The sequence below is a fragment of the Nycticebus coucang genome, chromosome 4, assembly GCF_027406575.1.
Source record: "Nycticebus coucang isolate mNycCou1 chromosome 4, mNycCou1.pri, whole genome shotgun sequence".
NCBI classification, from domain to species: Eukaryota; Metazoa; Chordata; class Mammalia; order Primates; family Lorisidae; genus Nycticebus; species Nycticebus coucang.
In genome coordinates, this window is record NC_069783.1 from 117516326 (window position 1) to 117532411 (window position 16086).

The 16086-nt window shown below is 52.2% G+C and overlaps 2 protein-coding genes across 13 annotated transcripts in view; one reads left to right on the plus strand and one right to left on the minus strand.

Annotated features, from left to right (window-relative positions):
- The window catches only part of TPCN1 (two pore segment channel 1), a 73069-nt gene extending 63157 nt beyond the window's left edge, over positions 1–9912 (plus strand). For all 6 annotated transcript variants that reach the window (XM_053587232.1, XM_053587234.1, XM_053587233.1 and 3 more), the window contains 10 exons: positions 807–914; positions 1950–2021; positions 2542–2631; positions 3462–3577; positions 4339–4385; positions 5697–5765; positions 5937–6021; positions 7246–7385; positions 7592–7672; positions 9758–9912. In XM_053587232.1, coding sequence (XP_053443207.1) covers positions 807–914; positions 1950–2021; positions 2542–2631; positions 3462–3577; positions 4339–4385; positions 5697–5765; positions 5937–6021; positions 7246–7385; positions 7592–7672; positions 9758–9865 — 916 coding nt within the window. In that variant the 3' untranslated portion in view covers positions 9866–9912. The remainder of the gene's footprint in view (positions 1–806; positions 915–1949; positions 2022–2541; positions 2632–3461; positions 3578–4338; positions 4386–5696; positions 5766–5936; positions 6022–7245; positions 7386–7591; positions 7673–9757) is intronic.
- A 145-nt stretch (positions 9913–10057) lies between these two features.
- Positions 10058–16086, minus strand: part of SLC8B1 (solute carrier family 8 member B1) — a 37519-nt gene continuing 31490 nt past the window's right edge. For all 7 annotated transcript variants that reach the window (XM_053587241.1, XM_053587242.1, XM_053587243.1 and 4 more), the window contains exon 17: positions 10058–14046. In XM_053587241.1, coding sequence (XP_053443216.1) covers positions 13849–14046 — 198 coding nt within the window. In that variant the 3' untranslated portion in view covers positions 10058–13848. The remainder of the gene's footprint in view (positions 14047–16086) is intronic.

Here is a 16086-nt window from a genome sequence, read left to right on the forward strand (position 1 = left end):
AGAGGGAAAGTCTGAGGACAGGCCGAGTCCTCTGTCTTCCTGCAGCAGCTCTGCCCATGGCCCATGCACTCCCTAGGGTCAGGCTGTTCTCCTAAAATCTCTCAGGCCTCTCACACCAGTCCTCCTTGGAATGGTGTCTTGAGGTACTTTAGGTCAGGTGGCTCTTCCTTTCTCCCCTATAAAAACCCACAGCACCCATAGAGAAGAGTGTCCCACCACCTCCCTTGGTGAACTGTGATGAGACTCATGTGGCCCTTCTCCCTGGTCCACAGAACTCAGGAGGTCTTTTACCCACCCCGTTAGAGTTAACTGACACATGAGATCAGGCTGAACTCACAAGGTCTTGGGTTGTGAGGGTATAACACATTAATAAACAGAAGAATTGGGAGGGACAGTACCTGTATGCCCTCCGGCTAGAGGCAGGTGGTAGTTGTGGTGGGGATCTCATCAAAAAGTTTCTGGGGTTGGGCCAGTTCCCACTGTGTAGCCAGGTGTCTCCTGAGCTGAGGATGAGGCCAAGGCTTCTGTCCTCTGTAGCATTAGACCAGCTCAGGGCCCATGGGAGAGAGTCCTGGGTATTGAGAGCGCTGAGTCCTGATCCCCTTGATCTCCTGTGACTAGGCTTGGCCAACTTAGCTCAGAACCCCAGGGCATCAGGAAGTTGCTCTCAAGGCTAGCCGGCTGCTGTTGGCTTTGCTTCGGCTGGTGTCTGGGCTCCTTGGAAGGGGGACTGAGAGCCAGGAGAGGTGTGTAGTCATGGGGGCTTTAGGGCTGCTGAATGGACCTTGATTGCTCCTGTTTCTCAGGTTCGACTTCTCCGTCACAGTGTTTGCCTTCCTGGGACTCCTGGCTCTGGCACTCAACATGGAGCCCTTCTATTTCATAGTGGTCCTGCGTCCCCTCCAGCTGCTAAGGTGACGGGGCAGGTTGGGACTGGGGCAGGGGGCAAAGGGAGGACAGAGCCTTGAGACTTGTTTAGGAAGTGACCTGAAAGGAGCCAGAAGACTCACAGCTTGTGTCACAGATGTCATGCCCCTGAAGAAGCACCACGAGGGTCACTTCTCCCCTGTGAGGGTGTGAGGGCTGCTGGCACCTCCTCCCCTCACTGGCATCAGGTGGCCCAGCCGTAACTCCTGTGTACTCTGCCTGAACTGGCATTGCTATGGCCACAGAAGCCCCTGAGCTCAGCCATAAATTTGAGCTCAGGCTCTGCAGGTCAGAGGGCCTTTCAGGGGGCCTTCATGCTTTCCTGGCTCAGCCTCTTGTCCTGAAAACCCTCACGCAGGTCTCACAGATTTCCCAGGGACACTGTAGCACATCCTGATAGAGCCCTCCCCCACTGACATGCCTCTTCCCACCAAAGGGCCCTAAGGCCTGTGTCCTAAGAGACTGGGCCCCACCCACACCCAAGCCCTGTCCTCTCTGTCCTGGTAGCAGAAGGGAGAGGTGGGGCACCGGTTGGCAGAGTCTCTGGGGAATGAGCCTGCTGCCATGGTGCGCATGGTGGCCTGGGGCCAGCCCAAGTGTCTGTCTTCCTCCCACCCACTGCCACACTTTCTTACTGGTGAGCACCACTCCCTGCCCCTCAGTGGGCATGGGCCCTCCTCTCTCCTTGGGTGTGAGGTTTGGCTTTCTGCCTCCTGCTTCGAGTGTAAACTGGTGGGAAGTTGTTGCCACCTCCTCACCCCCTGATATGCTGTGAGGAGACACAGCGGGCTCCATGCCTCTTCCTAGAAGGATCCTGTCCAGCCCCGATATCCTAGGGCCACACCCGTCTCTTACCAGGTGCATAAGCCACCTGAGCCAAGCGCTGGGCTGGCAGATTTGGGGAAAGTAGACCCTGAGGTGAAGGAGAGGGCCCCGTGGAAGTCAGGCTCCAGCACATTCAGAAGGGGGCTGAGGCCGTGCCCCTACTTCTGTAAGTGATCTGGTGTTCTTCCATTACTCAGGCTGTTTAAATTGAAAAAGCGTTACCGTAACGTGTTGGACACCATGTTTGAGCTGCTGCCGCGAATGGCCAGGTACTGCCCTGCCTCTTGGCCCATAGGTGCAGGCATTGTGAGGCTGTGCCCACAGGGGAGGGGAGCTGAGTGGTAGTTGGGGAAAGAGTCCCGGGAAGGACTGGAATCAAGGGGCCGATGGGCCTTCTGGAAGCCTGAAATTTTGATACCACAGGTCTCCCTGGCACCATTTTCCTCCACTGACCCATCTGAAATATTTAGTGGGGAGGGCAGGGAGCAGTCAACTCACTTACCGCCTGTGTCTACATTCACAGGTAAGGGGTCACCTGTGAGTCTACCTTCACAGGTAAGGGGTGAATCTCTGGTAAAGGGGCATCTGTTAATAGAGTCCTCAATTGAGCCGATTTTACCCCAGACCCATACCACAAGGCCCCTTCCCCACAGGCATTCCTAGTCAGTGACCCCCCCTGCTAGGGGCATGCCTCTGCATCAGCTCAGTGGGTCCGAGGAGGTTGGGGCTGCAGAGGAGCCATCTCCCTGGCAGGCCCCACGTCACCCTGACCTTTCTGACCCCTCCCAGCCTGGGCCTTACCCTGCTCATCTTTTACTACTCCTTTGCCATCGCGGGCATGGAATTCTTCTGTGGGATCCTCTACCCCAACTGCTGCAAGTAAGTAGGCAACGGGATGCCCAGCCCTGCCTCGTTACATTTCTGGGGGCACCAGAGCCAGCACTGGCCCCCTGTCAGCTTCAGGGTCCTCAGGCACCCACTGTTCTAGGCAGCTGCTTTTCATGGCTCAGTTGAGCACAGTGAGCTATGTGAACAGCCTGGACTCAGGGCTGTCTCTGGAGAGAGGGCATCTGAGCCAGTCTTCCCATACCCCCCAGCAGGGTCTAGGAGCCACACCCCAGTTGGGCCTCTGTTGGCTCCTCCTTTGTGCTGAGGGATGCGATGCAGGACGCTGCTTCTGAACAGGCTCCCTGGTGGCCCAGACAGACTTTTAGAAACATTGGCATGGTTTTTCACAGACCAGCCCTAAAGGATGGAAAGGGACATGGTAGATGAGATCTTCAGAGAGAAGCAACCTATTCAAACGTGCTCAAAGTATTTGGGGGCTCGGATAAGAAATTCTCCTTTCTCTGGGGTTGCTGCCTGACATCTGGTATCTAGCCTCCAGAGCACATCCCAGGCTTGGGGCACATGCAGGGAGGCTCTTGCTTCTCCTCCCTTCCCAGCAGGGAGCAGTGAGAGACAAGGCCTGGCCAGCAGCAGAGAACTGCCGAGTACAGGCAGGTGGGGGCAACCGGGGGTTCCCCCAAAGCATAGCAGCTGAGTGCAGCCCATGAAGCTCAGACAGGAGCTGGAGAGGGTCTGGCAGGAAACCTTGCTGGAGGCAGGGCTCGTTGGACCTAAGTTTGCTTAAACTTTTTGTCCTTTGTGGAGGTGGCTGATTGTCTTGTAACCTTCCCTTCCTTCTGCCTCTCCGTCTTCCCCGTCAGCACTAGTACAGTGGCAGACGCCTACCGCTGGCTCAATCATACTGTGGCCAATAGGACTGTTGTGGAGGAAGGTTACTACTATCTCAATAACTTTGACAATATCCTGAACAGCTTCGGTGAGTGGAGAAATCATGGGGGAACATTCCCGGGGCATGCTGCCCCAGTCCCCAGAGTGGGTGCAGCAGAGCTGTCTGAGACTCTGTCTCTCTCCTGAGCTGTAGGCCACACTTTCTGCTGTCTTCTCTGGCCCAGAAGGAGAGTGTGGGTCCCATCTGCCCAGCCTTAAGGGCAGAGTCCAGGCCAAATCCCAGGGTTCACTGAGCCACTAGATTTTACTCTTTTTCCTGATATGTTTTCAGTCTGAGAAAGGAGAAGCTTAGCTGGAAGAGGTATAGTCCACTGTGAGGGTAGCACCCACCTCATTGTGGTAGCACTGGCAGGGTGGGGCCCAGCCTTACCAATGCTGCCACAGTGCTCTCTATGGCCCCTGCTGGCTGGTTCCAGGAAAAGGCCTGGGGTGGGGATGTGGAGGACAGCGTCCCGGCAAACATGGCCTCTTCAGAGGAAGGGGAACCCCCCCCCAATGACATTTCAGATCTGCACCCAGTATGGACCTCTACCCTGGCCCTGGTCTTGCATGAGCTGCTGCAGCTAAGGGCGCACCATGTGCCCTCTTGGGAATAGGCCAGCATGCACTCACGGAGGGCCATGGCTGATCTCTGGAGCTCACAGCCCAAGCCGATGTGTGGTGGTGCCGTTTTCGTACATGATGCCAAAGGATAGGCTACTCCAGGATAGGTGGAGAGGGGCTACTTGAAATTTGACTTCGAATAAGCAGGTCTGATGGAGACATCTCTCTCTCCCTTCCCTTTGGCAGTGACCTTGTTTGAGCTCACAGTTGTCAACAACTGGTACATCATCATGGTAAGATCTCAGCCAACTCCTGGGGTGTTTTCCCACCACTCTCTGAGGGCAGCTCTGGGTCTCTCCACACTCAGCATGGGCTGCGTTGCCCTTCCTATGGCCTGTAGGGTTTGGGTCTTAGGTCACGCTGGGTTGGTGTTCTGTGGGGAGACCTGCAGGCTATGGTTGGACCCCAGAAGCCACCTCTTAGGATCTGGCAGAACTGGGTTTCTCTGCTGGCTCCACACACACACCCCAGCAGCCAGGAAGTCTCTGGGTCTCTGGTCTGCCTCCCACCACTGTGGAGATGACTTTTCAATTAAGAAATAATATGGCAAGCATTTTTGTTTAATTTTTATTTGTTTATTAATTTTTGAGATGAAGTCTCATTCTGTCTCTTGGACTGAAGTGCAGTGGTGTGAACATAGCTCATTGCACCCTGGCTCGAGTGATCCTCCCACCTCAGCCTCCCAAGGAGGTGGGCCTGCCACAGTGCCCAGCTAATATTTAAATTTTTTGTAGAGACAGACTGGTCTCAAGCTCCTGACCTCAAGCAATCCTCCACCTTGCCCTCCCAGAGTACTAGGATTACAGTTGTGAGCCACTGTGCCCAGCCAGGCATTGTTGATTATTTTCTCCCCATATCTTAAACTCTTTCACATTCTGTCACTGCTTGGGATAAAGACTGCACCTGTAGGCCGGGCTCAGTGGCTCAGATCTGTAATCCTAGAACTCTGGGAGGCTGAGGTGGGTGGATTGCTTGGGCTCACAAGTTCAAGACCAGCCTAAGCAAAAGCGCCACCCCATCTCTATTAAAAATAGAAAAACGAAGGCAAGGCTAGGCCCTGTGGCTCAAGCGGCTAAGGCGCCAGCCACATACACCTGAGCTGGTGGGTTTGAATCCAGCCCAGGGCCTGCCAAACAACAATGACGGCTGCAACCAAAAAAAAAAAAAAAAGAAAAGAAAAACGAAGGCAAGAGGATCTCTTGAGCCTGAGCTAGAGGTTGCTGTGAGCTATGACGCCACGGCACTCTACCCAGGGTGACAGCTTAAGACTCTGTCTTAAACAAAACAAACAAAAAGACTGCCCCTGTTGGTCCTGAATCCTGCCTCCTGGGAGAGCATCCTGGGCACACACAGCAGAAAGGAACTGTTAGCCTGGGGGAAGTGGGGTCCTTCTCCTCTGCCTCTCATACCTAGCGGCAAATCAGAAGGGATCTGTAAGGAGCTGGTGATGCCTGGCTCTGGGCAGGGACCACTCCATAGCCTGAGTGGACAGTGCCTGGCCCTGCCTGGCTGCTTGCTCACTGGCTGCTCCCCTCCGTCTTTAGGAAGGTGTCACCTCTCAGACCTCTCACTGGAGCCGCCTGTACTTCATGACATTTTACATTGTGACCATGGTAGGTTGCTGGGGGCAGAATGCTCTTAATCCCCCGTCTTCCCCAACATCAGCTGTTCCTGCTCTCAGGCTCAGCCTGCGGAAGGGGCCTGGTCCTATCCAGCCAGGCCCTATTGGGCATGGGGTGTGCAGCAGCAGCCACCTACATTCCCCTTCCCCGGTCCCTGGCCAGGTGGTGATGACCATCATTGTTGCCTTCATCCTTGAGGCGTTCGTCTTCCGGATGAACTACAGCCGCAAGAACCAGGACTCAGAAGGTCTGTGCGGGGAACTGCATCCTGGGCGTTTGCTGTCTGCTGCCCGCCTGGCTCTGTCTGTCTGCTGGGCGGTGCAGCTGGCTATCTGGCTGTCAGCTTTTTGGCTGGCATAGGGTCTGGCAGTTCAGCTGTCTAGTTGTCCAAGTTTATCTGTCTGGCTTATCTTTCTGGATCTCTTGTTTGCACTGATTTTCAAATATTTAGTGTCAGAAAAATGCTCACTCTTGAATTTTAAAAGTAAAACAATACATCTCATAGATGAAGAAAAATCAAACAGTAGGGAAAGGGTTATTGTGGAAAGAGCAACCCTGTCCCGTGTCTTGCCTGTCCTTACCTCCCCTCCAGGACTGTCACGCATAGCCGTTTCTTCTTTTAGTTATCTCCACATTTCCCAACAATAGGTTCATGCTGTAGGTCTTGGGGGGTGTGTGTGTGTGTGTGTGTGTGTGTGTGTGTGTGTGTGTGTGTGTGTGTGTGTGAGATGGGGTCTTGCTCTGTCACCCAGGTTAAAGTACTGTGGCACAATCATAGCTCACCACAACCCGAAACACCTGGGCTCAAGCGATCCTACTGCCTCAGTCTCTCCCCAGTAGTGGAGACAGCATGCATGCACCACCACACCTGGTTAATTATGTTTTGTAAAGATGGGGTCTTGCTATGTTTCCTAGGCTAGTCTCACTTCTGCCTTGGCCTCCAAAGTGCTGGGAGGACAAGCATGAGTCACTGCTCCCAGCCTGATCATAATGTAAATGGCATAAATACTGTTTACTGCAGAGGCAAATAGTATTTTTTATGGCAACTCAACTGCTGGCTTTTATAATTGCCTCACTCTTCCCAGCCTGCACAGCTTTCTGCATGTTAATCCTTCTTTTCAAATTCTTTGTCAAAAGTGCCCACTGCTATTAATACTGTACTTATTTCCAAATCTGTCTTATCAGGCTCACTGACCATTTTCTTTTTGCTTGGAGATTCCCTCCTGAAACCCCGTGTCCCTGTAAGCTGCTGGCTAGACCAGTACTCTTGAAGAGAGCATAGGAGGGGCACAGGGGGAGTTCCAAATGGCTGAGGTGGGGGCAGGGCACATGGACCTTGAGTTGGTTACAGAGCAAACCTCGGGATCCAAGCAGAAGGGCTGGCAGCAGGGACGATAGTCAGCCAAGACCAAGTTACATTGGCAGCTCCAATCCCCAGGCTCTTTCCCACTCCTACCCTCCCTCCTTGCAGTTGACAGTGGCATCACCCTTGAGAAGGAAATCTCCAAAGAAGAGCTAGTTGCAGTCCTGGAGCTCTACCGGGAGGCACGGGGTGCCTCCTGTGATGTCACCCGGTTGCTGGAGACCCTCTCCCAGATGGAGAAATATCAGGTAAGGAGCTATGGGCCTCATCAGATGGCAGGGGTGGGTTTGAGCATGGCTTAATCCCTCCCCTCAAGTGCTAGTGACGCTTCTGAGTGACACAATTGCCGAAGCCAGAGTAGTAGTGGCGAGGCCAGCTGGGGCATGGCACCAGGGGCTCCCAAGGAGGTCCTGTACTGCCAGTAACTGAGCCCTGCGCCTCTGTTCTTCTTTAGCAAACTTCCATGGTGTTTCTGGGACGGCGATCAAGGACCAAAAGTGACCTGAGCCTGAAGATGTACCAGGAGGAGATACAGGTAGGCACTGCCCACCTCATAGCCACATCCTCGACTTGGCTCCAGTCCTGGTTGGGATCTTTCCCTTCCTGAGCAGGGGCTGCCCTCTGAGTAGAGGTAGAAGGCTGGGCGGGGAGATGTGTAGTCATCCATTGAGACCACTGCCTATAGTGTCTGGGTCCATGGCTGGGGCCCTCTTTTAACCCATTCCCTGGCAGAGGCAGCCGTCCTGTCTGGCCAGCAATATAGGGCACTGTCCCTTGTGAATTGTCCAGAACCTCCTTTCTGTTAATCTGAACTGGGGCTGCAAACTCAAATGTGCACAACGGGAAAAGAGGATGGAGCCATGGCACACTGGCAAGGAGGGTCATATGCAGAGAGGGCTGCCTCTGTCGAGGCCCAGCGGAGGGTTGCTCAGTAGGAATAAGGCCCTGCTGCACTCAGGTTAGGCAGGTTGTTTTGATTGAGTGGGGGTCTTTTTGTTTCAATTTAAAAGAAGCAAAATCAGATTTTTTTGTTTTTCACAATCACCCAATCTTTCCTTATTGACAACTAAGGAAAATACCTTGCAGGCCAGGCACAGTGGCTCACGCCTGTAACCCCAGCAGTCTGGGAAGTCAAGGCGGGTGGATTGCTTGAGCTCACAGGTTCGAGACCGGCTTGAACCAGAGTGAGACCCCGTCTCTTAAAAAAAAAATAGCCAAGCATTGTTTAGTCCCAGCTACTGGGAGGCTGAGACAAGAGAATCGCTTAAGCCCAAGAGTTTGAGGTTGCTGTGACCTATGACGCCATGGCACTCTACCAAGGGTGACAAAGTAAGACTCTGTCAAAAAAAGAAAAAAATAACTTGCAAAGAACTACGTGAGATGGTGCTGGGTCTTCCAGACAAAGCCTACAGACCACAGATTGTCAGTTTATGGCCCCTGCTTTGAGTCTTTCCTTTCTCTTTGGGGTCCCTGGTGCTCTGAGGGAGGGTTTTCTGTGGCCATGCTGTTTTCTGGCTTTCTCACAGCCCTTCGGTTTTGCTGGAGCAGCAATAACCAGTGTCCATTTCCTTGAAGCAGCTTACACATGCTCTGTAGAAACACAAGACATGAGAGCCAGGGTCCTTTGGGCAGATGTATAGTGGCTCACTGAACTTGGTGTCGCAGGAACATGGAAATATGAGCTTCTGTGTCTATCCCGGCTCAGTGACCTGGGACAAGTCACTCAGTTCATTCCCACAAAGCAGCGGGGATGACACAACAGCACACACTCTCGGGTGCTCAGAGAGAGGTGTGCTGCCCTGCCCTGCCTCTGCCTGTCCATCTGCTGCAGTCCGCAGCTGTCCCCTCTGTGAAACTAAAGAGGGGACATAGCTAGGCTCTCTCTAAAATAGTCTTCAAGCTCTAAAGATGTGTAGTTCAGTCTTCCGGGAATGCATTGTGACAGTACCTGTAGTTATAGCTACTCAGGACGCAAGGCAGGAGGCTCACGTGAGCCCAGGAGTTTGAGGCTGCAGTGAGCTGTGATGGTGCCACTGCCCTACAGCCTGAGACACACAGTGAGACCCTCTCTCTAAAAAACATACCGAAATATGGAGAAACATGTGGTGTACTTTTTAATTCCTGAATACTCCAGTCCCTGAAAACACCAGGTAATATAACAACAGTGGTCTTAGGCAGGTAAGCCCTTTAACTTTTCCAAAATGTGTTCACAGTCCTATTGGAGGGTGGCAAAAGCAGCCTGGGAGTTGGAAGAGGCACTCAGCTTTATATAACTCCCCAGCCTCGGTTTTCTGGAGTGTAAAACCTGGATGAAATTCCGCCAGGCTCAGAAGGGAATGTCATAGGAGAATCCCTCTGTGAATGACAAAAGGTCATGTTCACAAACAAAGGAGTATTGTTGCTACCTGAGTCTCACATCAGCCTCTATGTAGTTCAGGAGAGATTTCATTGTGACTTCTGCTGCTAGGGCCATATTGAGAATTCCCAGCACGTCCAGGCAGGTGAGGGGCAGTTCAGTCCTGGCTGGGTGGGGCTGGCAACTGGGTGACTTATTGGGCTGGGGGGAGCATGGGTTTGGCTGGAGGGGTGTGGCCCTCAGCCCCTATCTGCTCTGCTCTAGGAGTGGTACGAGGAGCATGCCAAGGAGCGGGAAGAACAGCAGCAGCTCGACATCCCCATCGCCCAGCAGCCCCCAGGCCTCCGCCAGCGCTCCCAGACCATCACCTAGCCCAGTGCCGGAAACCGTCTCTTCTATGCAATAACACAATAGTATTATTTTACTGCGATGTATCGAACTAATGTGTGTGTGTATACACATGCTCATATTATGCACATATCCACATAGAGGAAGAAAGCAGACAAGATGGGGCTCAGCTTGTGGCCACCTTGCCCTGTTGTCTTTAACTCTAAAAGCCAGTTAGGGGAGAGGGGGTCAGGCCGCCAGGTCTGAGTTCTGCCTACTGTGGGAAGCTCTAGGAGCCCTCTTCACAGGCAGACCAGTTGAACAGATTTCTGCTGAGTTCTGCAGGGCTTGTCCTGAGCCTAGGCCAGGCTTACTTGGCCAGATCCAAAGCCGTCTCCTTGCGCTGCTCTCAGACCCTGGCCTACCTGACAGCTTCCCACTAACTCTCCCCGCAGCCATGTTGTAGGTTTCTGTCTTGTGTTAGGGACAAAACCACTTAGGAAGGAAAGAACCCAAATCCCTCAGGGTGGTATTTCTTTGTATATCATAATGTCCTGGAATGCTTCTTTGGGGGTCAGTGCCCAGGACCTAATAGAAAGGTGGAATCAAGGGGTGTGATTGTACCTGTGTGGTCAGAGCTTAGTTAGCCAGTGCTGGGCAGCAAGAGACCATGCTGACCAGTTTCCCTCCAGGCTCTGTAAGCTTTCCCTTGCGTACTCCTTTGGTTTAACCCTTATTGCTGAAAGTCCTGCTATAGTGGCCCCCTGTGGGGACCAGGCACAGAGGGACGAGGTCAGGCACTGGTTGCAACCCAGACCAATTCCTGGACGGGCTTTCTTGACTAAATCCCCTTTCCTTTGACTTAACTTGTTCAAGCAAAAGGATATTTTGGTTAAATGGATTGTGCTAAAGACAACAGCAAGTCCTTCACACACATGCATGAGGTGTTGCTGTTGGGAATAGGAGCAAATAGCACAGAGAGGCCACGGGATGTGGCTGCAACCCTGTGGCCCAGCCTGGTCTGATTCCCACCTCACCCTGGGCTAGTTGGTTCAGATCAATGCTCATTTAATCAAATTCCCCTGGCACCTCCTTGGAGTTCTAGATTCTGTCTGAGTGCAGTCAAGGAAGGATGGGTGCTCAAGTCTGGAGCAGACCTGTTGGGTTTGCTGGCCATGATGGTGGGGAGTGGTAGCTCCCAAAGCAGGGTCAGGGCAGAGGTAGCCTTGGTTTGGCCGTCCTGAGCCACAGAGCCGAGCACAGCACGGGTCCATGTCAGTGAGATGAAGGGTATGAAGTGGGCAGGGGAACTCACCACCAGAGGACAAACTGGGCCAATCTCAACTTTCTAGGAACTGTTTCTTGTGACTTCTGAAGGTGGGTAGACAGAGGCTCCCTCTGGCCTTGTCCTTTTCCTGGCCACATAGTAGGCAGGGCAGAGCCTGACCCCAAGGGAGCATCATCTGGTTCCATTCCCTGATCACCTCCAAGGCCAAGCTGGATCCACAACCAATTCGGCCCATTTCTCCTCCTCACCAGGGGAGAAACAGTGGGTGTTTCTGTTTTTAAAGCACAGCCCTTTGGGAAAACGACAAATCGTAGAGAACCACTGTGAATCCCCCACAGAATCAGGAGGCTGACATTGTCCTCTTCATCTCTGGAGGGCCAGCAGCCATTGTAGGAGCTCAGCATTGAGCCCTGGGCCAGAATCCCTTCCCCTCCATGGAGAAGGAACTTCATTTGCACAACTCGGTGCCTTTTAGCTTTTGTGTACTAAAATGGGCGGTGGGAAGCAAGGGTCAAGGGACAGTTCTGAAAGGTGGGCGTGAGTCCTCTGGCCCAAGTGTTGGCCTGCTAGTCCCTTTCTCTGCTGCCAAGGGGTTTGCAAGCCAGGAGGGGCCAGCATCCACTGGTATTAGCCAAGGGGAGTTGAGGCCCCGATGGGAGTGTGAGCACCCGTTGCAGAATGGGTAGGATTGTGGCTCTATTCATGGTGACTTGTCTGCGTGTCCAACCCTGCCCTGAGATGGAGCATGGTTTGGGCCAGGACAGGACAAATCCAAGTGGCAATAGTGCCGATGGACCAGGCTCCAGCTAGTGGAGGGGCACCCTTGTCATGGAGGCTAGAGACAGCCATCCCTGTGGGGTTACCTAGGAGCCTGCTAAGTTGACACTCAAACTTGCCCACCAAGTAGGGACAGGGTCACTCCAGGCTGTGAGCTCTGAGGGCATGGGGACATAACCATGCACAAATGCCCCCTTACCCTCAGCATCATAGCTGAGTGGACGTGAGTGACACTGACTGATGGCCAGGGTTATAGCCTGGCAGTGGTGGCAATGCCACTGTGCCCCCATCCCAACATGCAGGCACTTTGGGGATGCTGCCTGGCGCTGTCTTGCTTCCCCTGACCCAGCCCCAGCCTTACTCCACACCACGAGGACAATCATTTTGTACGGAGCATGGGAGCAACGCCGTAGGTTTTGTACATTGGTTATTTGTTACCTAGAAAACCCACTGTATCTACGGATTTCTGGCGTATTAATTAAAGAGCCTCTGCTTTGTAAATGTGGCTGCTTCCTCTTGACTTGTATGGCTTCAGGTGTTGTGGGGAGACGAATGTCCCATCTAAGGCCTTCTGACCCACCTCAGCCCCACCCCCAGCCCTGTCCCCCTGACCTCGGCCGCACCCCTAACCCCGCCTCCCTGGTTCCAGGTAAGGGAGAACTAATAGGAGTGGGGCATGTGTTTTTTACCATGTCCTTGAAACATTTTTATTTTATTTATTTATTTTTTTAGAGACAAAGTCTCACTTTATCACCCTCAGTAGAGTGCTTGGTGTCACAGCTCACAGCAACCTCCAACTCCTGGGTTTAGGTGATTCTCTTGCCTCAGCCTCCCGAGTAGCTGGGACCACAGGTACCCACCATAACACCCAGCTATTTTTTTGTTGCAGTTTGGCCCAGGCTGGGTTTGAACCCACCACCCTCAGTATATGAGGCCAGTGCCCTACTCACTGAGCCACAGGTGCCACTCGAAACAGTATTTTTTATTTGGAATAAAAGATAATCGAATCCTTTTCTTTACCTGCATAAGGCAATCAGGCATACAAGAGTTGCTTATTTCAAAGGTGGGATCATCATGACAGCAGAAAGGCACCAGGGAGCCTCTCTGTCCCCCTGGAGCTTGCAGGCACTGGAGCCCCTGACCCAGGGCTCCCCTGAGGTAGGCACAGGGCACACATGTACTCCTGTGTGCAGCGGGGCAGCCCCAAGGCTCTGGGCACAGAGAAGTCTGCACAGCCAAAGGCAGAGCGGAAGAGTCTAGAGCCAGGCCATGTGGCATGGCAGCCACTGACATGGCAGTGCCACAGGCGGAGAGGGTGTTCTGGAAGCAGTGTGTTCAGTAAAACATATTACTGTTAATTGCACCTGCTTCTTTTGGCTTTGTTGACATGACAACTAGAAATTGGAAATTAGCTCATCTTGAATTCCATTTCTGATAGTTGGTGCAGCTCTACATACAGTTCAGCTCTTGGTGGCCTTGGGGTCCTGTCACCCTGACATTCTGAGTTAGGGTGAGGCAACCGTTCGCATCCTGAGGAGGTGATACTGGGAGGCCTGAGGCCCAGTGAGGGAGAACAGGCAGAGTCTATGTCCTGTGGATGCCTTCACCCCTGATCATACCAGCGTGTCCAACACTGCTTGGAAGGCAGCCAGCATCCCCTTCCCCACACCCCAGATAACTCAAGAAGTCCTGGTACAGCTTCTGTCTGGAGCCCTGTGTCCAGAACAAAGCCCAATCTCCAAAGTCCCAGTTATAAGGCTTGTGGGCTGATGGCAGCTGAGGGACCCGGTAGTTCCTCTGCTCATGGTGGTGACTTCAGACCAGCAGCGAGAGCCGCCCATGGGAGTCCAGGGCCACTCATGGTCACTGCAATCTGCAGAAGATGCTCCAGTCCCCAGTCATCCCCTCATAGGAGGCTGAGGGCATCTGCCTACAGTGACATGCCACCACCAGGTGGCTTCAGTCAAATGCTTTTCAAGTGAATCACTCCGAATTCAGTGAGCAGGGCCACAACAAGGAAGTTCAAGTAGAAAAGGAGCAGGCAGAAGCCGTAGACTTTGCTGAGCTGGAAGCATTGCACTGGGACAGACACCAGGGAAAAGACGAGGCTGAGCCCCAGGGCGCCGGCCAGGACCCACACCAGCAGCCCATCTGGCTCCAGCTGTGGGGGAACAAGAGGAGAGGCTGGGTCAGTGTGGTCACTGTCCCCCACCCTGCCTGAAGCCCAAAGGTTCACATTTGAGGGCCTCCTGTGGATGGCAGTTACCCAGATATGGTCCCAGAAGTTTCCAGACTCAAGCAGCAGGGAAAGAGACACTGCTCTTCCAGCTTCAGCCTATTGCACCTGCCTGAGTGCTCCCCTGCTCAAGTCTCACCTAATGACAACACTAGGTTTTTAACACTGAACTCTAGTTAAAGAGGTATGTCATTAGTAGTCAATGAGGTTAAGGAGGTTAGCTGTAGTTAATGAGAAATAATGCTGATATCCTCCACCTACTATGAAATGCATCAAAAAATAAGATGGGGTTGGGCACAGTGGCTCATGAAGGGGCATTTGGAAGTGCTTAAGGGGAGAGCCATATCTTGATGTGCTTGCACAAATTGCTAGTAAAAGTGATTTTATACGCTTAAAACCAATATTCAAGTATTATAAGTAGGTTAGAAATTGAAAAAAGAAAATGATTGCAGAGAATGGACAAAGGAAAAACAGAAACAGGAGAGTAGTGGATTCAGAAGAATCCTGAGCCCAATACAATGTGCTGCTGAAGGCCTGGGGCACCTTTAAAACTTAAGCCCATAGCTCAGTGGGTAAGGCGCCAGCCACATACGCCAAGGCTGGGGGGTTCGAACCCAGCCCGGGCCAGCTAAAACAACAATGACAACTGCAACAAAAAAATATGCCACCAGGCATTGTGGTGGGTGCCTGTAGTCCCAGCTACTTGGGAGACTGAAGCCAGAGAATTGCTTAAACCCAAGAGTTTGAGGTTGCTGTGAGCTGTGACACCACAGCACTCTACCCAGGGTGACAGCTTGAGACTCTGTCTCAAAAAAAAAAAAAAAAAAAGCGGCTTGCTGGAATTTCACTCCTCCCCAGTGCGACTCTACAGTGGCCATTGGAGGTCTCTGAACAGGCAAGACTCACCCACATGGGCAGGGCTATTTGCTCTGAGAGAGGGAGTCTGTAGATATGCAGAATGTTTAAACTTTGTTAAAGAAGGCAAGATTTGCTCCGGACCTGATATGGAGACAAAATATTTCTTTGTTTCAGTCACCTTGCTATGACCAGAAGTGTCTGTCTGAGCAACAAGCTTCTTGAGTTAATTGTCACTTCTGTGATTTGTGTGCTGGCTTAATTGGGGTCTTCTCTGACATCCTGCTCTTACCGTCCCATACTCTGTGTTACAAAGATCGTAAATAACTTAGAGCAATAAAAGTAAAGTAAATCCATCCAATTAACGTTGTTAAAGAAATAGTTTAGAGAAATGCAAGCATAGCAAGAACCATATCAGAATTGTTTGCTTTTCCCTCATAAGATTTATGATTAAAACAATGGTGTATGAAATGTAAATGGAGCTGGCCTGGGCAAGAGGCTGCATGTATATTGAACCTCACATGGAAAGATATGCAGTCTCCTGGCCCAGCTTAACTCTTACAACTTTCCCTTGTCTCTCATTTTTTCATTTCTTTCGTCCTCTCGTTCAATCAAGCCATTGGGAGGGAACCCAGTGTTGTTGGGGCTGGTATCCAATAGGCTCACGCCTGTAATCCCAGCCCTCTGGGAGGCCAAGGTGGGGAGATCATTGAGCTCAGGAGTTTGAGCAAGAGCAAGACCCCGTCTCTACTAAATACAGAAAAACTAGCTGACATCGTGGTGAGCACTTGTAGTCCCAGTTACTCAGGAGGCTGAGGCAGGAGGATCGTTTGAGCCCAGGAGTGTGAGGTTGCTATGAGGTGTGACACTGTGACACTCTAGCCTGGGGCAACAGAGCAACTGACTGTCTCAAAAAACATTTTTTTTTAAATTTTTTAAATTAAAAAAAATCATAAAAACTAATTTTTTTTTTTTTTTGAGACAGAGTCTTAAGCTGTCACCCTGGTAGAATGCCATGGCGTCAAAGCTCACAGCAACCTCAAACTCTTGGGCTTAAGTGATTCTCTTGCCTCAGCCTCCCAAATACTGGGGACTTACAGGCGCCCACCA